This window comes from Coffea eugenioides, chromosome 5 (genome assembly GCF_003713205.1).
Source record: "Coffea eugenioides isolate CCC68of chromosome 5, Ceug_1.0, whole genome shotgun sequence".
NCBI classification, from domain to species: domain Eukaryota; kingdom Viridiplantae; phylum Streptophyta; class Magnoliopsida; order Gentianales; family Rubiaceae; genus Coffea; species Coffea eugenioides.
The window spans coordinates 41,696,474-41,703,082 of record NC_040039.1 but is presented as its reverse complement, the minus strand read 5'-3'; the positions used below and the strand labels follow the sequence as shown (position 1 = coordinate 41,703,082).

Sequence of the window (6,609 nt, the reverse complement as noted above, 5' to 3'; positions counted from 1 at the left end):
ATTTTAAAATAGACATCCCAAAACATTTCAAAACCCCATGAATATTTTTTGCCTTTCTTCTTCTTTCTCTTTCCCCACATTAGTCGGTTGGCACTTCTGCTGTCATCTCCTCTGGCGTCGATAACAGCGCAACCCTCCCTCTCCTTTTTTTTTTCCCTCCTTCTCTCTCCTTCTGCCTCTTTCCCCTTCTCTTCTCTCCCTCCCTCCCTCCCTCCTTCTCCTCCTTTACCTCTCTTGAACAAATTCAAGACTTGACTTGACTTGTTGCTGCCCCACCCTACAAGGTCATCAATTCCTTGGTTGCTGCCCCACTTAGTTGACCCAAGTCAAGTTAACGTGAAGCTGGACAAGATCAGAGCGAGTAGAAGTACAAGTAGTAGCATTTATACGAGGCCTTACACGTTCAGCTACAACCTCCCAATCCCAATCCATACTACAGTGCATTTCTTGAAGGAGTAATCATCAGATTTTAGCTTGCTTTCCTCTTTGAGCAGAGAAATCAAAGCAAAAGGCAAATCAGTGAGAGATGGACAAGGCAATAGAACTTGGAGTAGGATTTATCTTTACAAATGTGCTGCAGTTGATTGATGACAACCGCAAATTGATGAGCGGTACCGATGCCAAAATCAAGGAGCTTACGGACAACCTCGTTCTACTGAAGAAATTCATGGAGTTGTACACTGAAGAGTACTACAAAGACGACATCCTGAGGGGGCTGGCGAACGAGATCAGGAATCTGGTGCATGAAGTTGAAGATGTCCTGGAAACCCACATCGTCGAGGAGTCACGGTTCAAAAACAAGAATTTCGTTAGGAAAGTGGTGGGCTTCTGGGATCGCCTAGAAAACACACGGAACTTGGGCAAAGCCATTCGTGAGCTGACTGAAAAGGTGAAGAAGGCGTGCAATGACAACAAGGACATTGGCGTCCGCATCATAACAAGCGGAATATGTGATCCTATTACCGCAGACAATTATACGGTACAATTCCATCCTCTTTCTATCAAAATTTTTATGTCCATCTTGAAGAAAAGCTCATATTTTGTCCGTAGAGGGGATATTTCTTGTTTCGACCATTTGTAGTTTTTTTTTTTAAATTTTGTTTTGTATTTAATTCTTTTCCTCTGTGCCTAGAAAATTTTGCAAGGAACAAAGTAGGATATATTGCCGATTTGTGATTTGATCGATTGAACCAGCCAATTCAGTTTGATTTTTGAAACAATGATTGTAGAGGAAAGTAGATTACATCCATTTTATTTAAATTATATATAAAAATAATACAAAGCAAACACTGGATGTGTTGTTTGGATCGAGGAAGGAAAGCAAAAAAGAGGAAAAATTCCAGTGTCAGTTGACTAAAATAAATGAAAAAAAAAGTTTATTTAGAAAAGTTTAATTTATTTCATTTAATTTGCAGTTGCTCTAGAGGAAGGGGGAAAAGAAAGAAGGGCAGCTGGGGAAGGAGGGGAGGGTAAAACTGCTGGGAGTAGGGGAAGGAAGGGGGAGGGTAGCATGGGAGGGCGAGGCTGGCAGCAGAGAGGGGACGGGTTGAAAAGTTTCACCACTTTTTTTTTTTCTTATTTTTGGGTGGAAATTTGCTGTCAATAAAAACACGCATGAACATTCTAGTTAGTTAATTATATAAAAGGGTGTTATGAAAAAAAATTCTAAACTACTAAATTAAACTCCCAAAGGTAATGTGATTTTCAAAATGAAAGAAGGAAAACAGGTTAACCTTGGGTAGATATTAAGACTCTCACTAGCTTCATTATTTATCATCTTTTTGGTTCTTTACTGGGTATGTTTTAAAAGATTTTGTTTTCTATTCTTGTATCCATATGAAAAATGTGCTCGGCGTTATTTTATTTGCACAAAATGCAAATATTAATGCTAAAATATTCGAGTATTAATAGTAGGTCCACCTCTTGTGAATCATACTGTTAAGAATCTCATAAAACACCTATTTTTTTTATATATATATATATATAAAAGACACAACCCTTAATTAATTAATGTGCTTATCTTGTTGTTTGGGGGCACAAAATAGAAGAAAACCATTTGAAATATAAAAAGGGTTAACTCTTACCTACGAAATATGGACTTACTAGTTTTACTCACAAAGAGCAGCAAGGTGCAATTCACTATAGTAATTGAGGAAATCAGTTTCATACTCTTGGATGTCTTGTGACTCTCTTCTGTTTGCGAGTAATAATCGGTTATTGTGCCAATGCAAATTGCGCCTGCCATCTTCACAATTGAATTGTTGATACATTTATCTGGATCCATCCTGTCGTCTGCATTTTAAGCTTGCCTCTTATTCCTTTAAATTTGTCTCTGATTCCTTTACTAAATTTAAGGTGTAGAGCTTCAAAGTTTCAGCCCTTAATATCTTCTGGTTCAACTGTTTCAATCCGTCATTGATTCCTTTACTTTCATGCAAATAGCCTGCAAGCAATCAATGGGGAGACAGAATCATTGGGTTTGAGGATGCAGCTGACATAGTACTGGACCTTCTTGGCATACCAAAACTAGACCTAGGCAGGTCCGACGCAAAGGAGCAGAGCACATCGGAGGCAGAGCAACATAGTGACGAAAACCCGCTTGAAATAGTGTCAATTCATGGCATGCTTGGACTCGGGAAGACAACGCTTGCAAGAAAGGTGCTGAATGACCCTCAAGTCGAATATCATTTTTTCACTCGCATATTTGTCAGTGTTTCGAAAGATTACAACAAGAAAGAAGTGCTTCTTAGTATACTAAGTGCCTTCATCAAGGACATTAGGGATCGTAACATGTCGGTGCAAGAATTAGTTGCGGAGGTCCGAAAGACACTGAAGTACAAGTATTTGATTGTCATGGACGATGTTTGGGATACAAAAGCATGGGAAGATCTCAAGGATGCTTTTCCAGATTATAACAAGGGCAGTAGGGTGTTGATAACTACTCGACAAGAGTCTATGGCCAAGCGTGCTGCAACAAAGACTGATCCCTACCTGTTGCGATTTATGACTATAGAAGAAGCTGAAGAATTACTAAGGACGAAGGTTTTCAATGAAAATGAATGTCCAGAGAAGCTGCAACCTGCTGAATCAAGAATTCTGAAAAAATGTGGCGGGCTACCATTAGCAATAGTGGTAACAGCAGGTATTCTGAGGAATGATCCAGAAAACGAGAAGTGGTGGGAGAGCGTGGCTCAAAAATCACTTAGCATGGATGAGTTAGACAGTGACAGCCAGAAACAATTAGTGGATGATTTAATAAGACGGAGTTATGATAACTTGCGTCATGTATACAAGTCATGTTTTCTCTACCTTGGTGTCTTCCCTGAAGACTTGGAGATCCAAGTTTCAAAATTGTTCCAGTTGTGGATAGCGGAAGGCTTCATTCCCCAGATTGAGAGAGAGAGCATGGAGGAAACAGCTGAGAGATGTTTGCGGGAATTGGTTGACAGGAACTTAGTGATGGTGAGGCAGAGAACCTTAAGTGGTCGGATTAAGACGTGTTTAGTCCATGATACGCTGCGTGACTTCTGCAAAAGGACAGCCAAAGCTGAAAATCTTTTCCAAGAATGTGACACGGGGACGGTTTCATCTTCCAGCCGTCGCCTTTTCTGCATTAACTCTCAATTCTCGAACTACATTTCCAGTCTACTGCCTGCTCAGAATGTCCGTTCATTCTTGAGCTTTGGCCAGGAAGAAACTACACTGAACCAAGATCTCTGCCCAAATGTATTTAAGCAGTTCAATCTACTCCGAGTGTTGGATATTCTGTCCATCAAGCTCCCTGGACCTCGTTTTCCAGTCCAACTGCCTAACCTTGTTCTCCTAAAGTTCATTGCCATCTGTTGTGAGCTCAAGATCCTTCCCAGAAAAATGTCTAGCCTGCTTAACTTGCAAACTCTTGTAGTTCGCACCACATCCCCTACCCTTGCAATAGAAGCAGACATTTGGGCAATGACAAAGCTAAGGCATCTACATACTAATACCTCCACAACCTTGCCTAAATGTCCAGATCAATCTCCTGGCGGTGAAAACCTACAAACTCTATCTACCGTTTCACCTGAAAGTCTTACAAAAGAAGTGTTTAAAAGGGCTAAAAACCTTAAGAAGCTTGGCATACGTGGGAAGTTGCACGATCTTGTGGAGGGCCATGGCGAGTCTAGTTTGTTTGACAGTCTTTGCGAACTGGACTCGCTTGAAAATTTGAAGCTATATGGTGATGATGTAAACTCCAAGCTACTTGCCCTTCCTCAGGCACACAAATTCCCGCCAAGGCTGACAAGGCTGAGTCTGCATAATACAAGTCTAGATTGGAATTACATGTCTATACTCGGAAACCTTAGGTATCTTGAGGTGCTCAAGTTGAAGGACTATGCCTTTAAGGGAGATTATTGGAAGACAAAACAAGGGGGTTTTCCTTCTCTGAAAGTTTTCTTCATTGGAGCTACAGATTTAACGCGTTGGGACGCTAAAGCCAATGACTTCCCAGAACTCAAATGCCTTATTCTCAAGCAGTGCAAAACACTTGAGCGGATCCCAGCTGACTTTGTTCACATGAAGAAGCTCGAGATGATCAAAGTTGAACATACCAAGGATTCGGTAGTTTCATCTGCCAGGAGAATTGTGCAACTACAATTGGAAGTGCTTTTGCAGCAAAAGAGTAAAAAGGCTAGCCCTGTTAAGCTCATTGTTTATCCTCCAGAGTATTGAACGCCAAGCAAACTGCTCTATAAGTGCTTCTTTAACAGGTTAGTAAACTTGTTCTGACTTCCACTCCTGAATCTTAATCCATCATCTTTTGCAAACTTGAAACAATGAATTTTGCTGGATTTCATGCTTGCTAGTTTTTGTCTTCTGCTCGCCCAAACGAATTCACAACGTGGAGGCACTGAAGCTTCTATTTCGATCTTTCGTGTTTCTTCTCCATTCTGCTGTAATAAAGGCCTGGTACCTATCTCCGGGCAACGACATTCTGCTGCTATGATCTCTTTGCATTGTTTTTCTTTCCCAGTATCTTTGAAAATGTCAAATTTTGTTTTGAGCAATTGTTGTGATAGAAATAATGCCATAGATCTTCTGGCAAATTCAGTGATTGAAATAGATATTCTCTTTCCACCAGGAAACTCTTGCTGCATTGAATCTAGAGTCTTGTACTTTTCTTCCTGTTAGAGGTTTGGTTTTAACCTCATCTTGTTTCTCTTGCTGTATTGTTAAGTTTATGTTGAATCTTGCTCTGATGTATTTTACCCTTCATTGTGTTAATTGATGAAATTGCTATAGTTTTTCTTTGGAAACTACGGAAGAACTACGACCTAGTAAAGTTGCTGTCACTTTGTATTACATTGAAGACTAGTATAAAGGAGTCATGGTGATGAGAATTTAGGGAACAGCTTTTATTTAGTACTATTGATCGGTTGCAACTTGCAATGAACCACCAATGGTTATGTTTATACCAATATCCATACCTCTGTACTTAATTCTATTGATCAGACTTATATTGCTTCCCATTTCTTAGTTCCTCATTATTAAGTTAAACTACTAGCTTACCAAAAACCATAGTACAATTTATCAGTACTCGCGGTCCAAGTCATTAGTGCACTAAGGGTGTGAATTTAGATTGTAGGAGTATGGGTTTAACGACCCATCCCAAAGAATAACTTGTGTCACTAAATTGTAGGCAATAAGATCACAATTTATTTGCATTCTATATTTTTTTGAGCTTTTTGTCTTTTCTATTGGATCCAAGAGTTTTTTTAAAAAAAAAATTTGTATGTTGGATCTTGATTTCTTGGATCATTTCATCAAATCTCAGCATCGAATTTAAGCTTGAACCAATTGAATAGTAAATCTAGTGTTGACATGTACAAATATTTATTGGATTGCTGGTGATTTATTTAAATTCAAAATTTGTTAGAGTTTCATAATATAATCTTCATTATTTTTTAGATCAGCAAATCTAGTGATTCTTCAAATTTACTGTATATGTGACATGTATGATTAGAGCAGATTTCATGGAATAAATTTGTGTTTTTTAACTAAAAAAGATTATCAAATCTTACACAAATGGATAGATAGGGTTTGAATAACAACTGCACATTAATCAGTTTGTTCCTGTTTTTTTTATGTTACATATATGTCTTAAAACACAAAGAGAGAAAAAAACTAAAAGTATTATTATTATTATTTTTTTTTTTTTTTGTAAAAGAAAGATACTCCCAATTTACTTCCATAGCCCAAAACGAAGAAATATAAAGTATTCATCGCTAGATCAACAATTTGACATCAAATTTTAGGTTCTCTACGAATTGGAGAGCATGCATGACAGGATTAAGGTTTGTGGAAATTGGAAAGCTACCTAATGAAATTAAAATTTCAGCTTGATGGCCTTGAAATTCGGTAAAGGGAATCTACTGGTTAACAAATGAACTTGCAATTTCGAAGAGTTGCTGATAAATCACGTTATAACGTAATAATCTTGTTTTCTTTCTCTTTTATTTATTAGTCAACGGTGTTTCTATTAATTAACACGCGCCGTTTCATCTCTCCACACTTATAAAAGATGTCCGGTAAATAAAAAAGATGACAATAATGTAAGTTGCTAGTGTCCAGCAA

At 38.3% G+C, this 6,609-nt stretch overlaps 1 protein-coding gene across 2 annotated transcripts; it reads left to right on the top strand.

The window, feature by feature from the left end:
• The first annotated feature begins 227 nt into the window (after positions 1-227).
• LOC113772589 (putative late blight resistance protein homolog R1A-10) lies at positions 228-5,291 on the top strand. Of its 2 annotated transcripts, none has more exons than XM_027317221.1 (3): positions 228-979; positions 2,443-4,745; positions 4,842-5,291. In XM_027317221.1, exons 1-2 carry the CDS (start codon positions 527-529, stop codon positions 4,705-4,707), a joined length of 2,718 nt encoding a protein of 905 aa, XP_027173022.1. In that variant the 5' UTR covers positions 228-526; the 3' UTR covers positions 4,708-4,745; positions 4,842-5,291. The 2 variants fall into 2 exon arrangements, with proteins under 2 accessions (XP_027173022.1, XP_027173021.1); XM_027317220.1 differs by having other exon boundaries at positions 4,825-5,291.
• Positions 5,292-6,609: the final 1,318 nt, after the last annotated feature.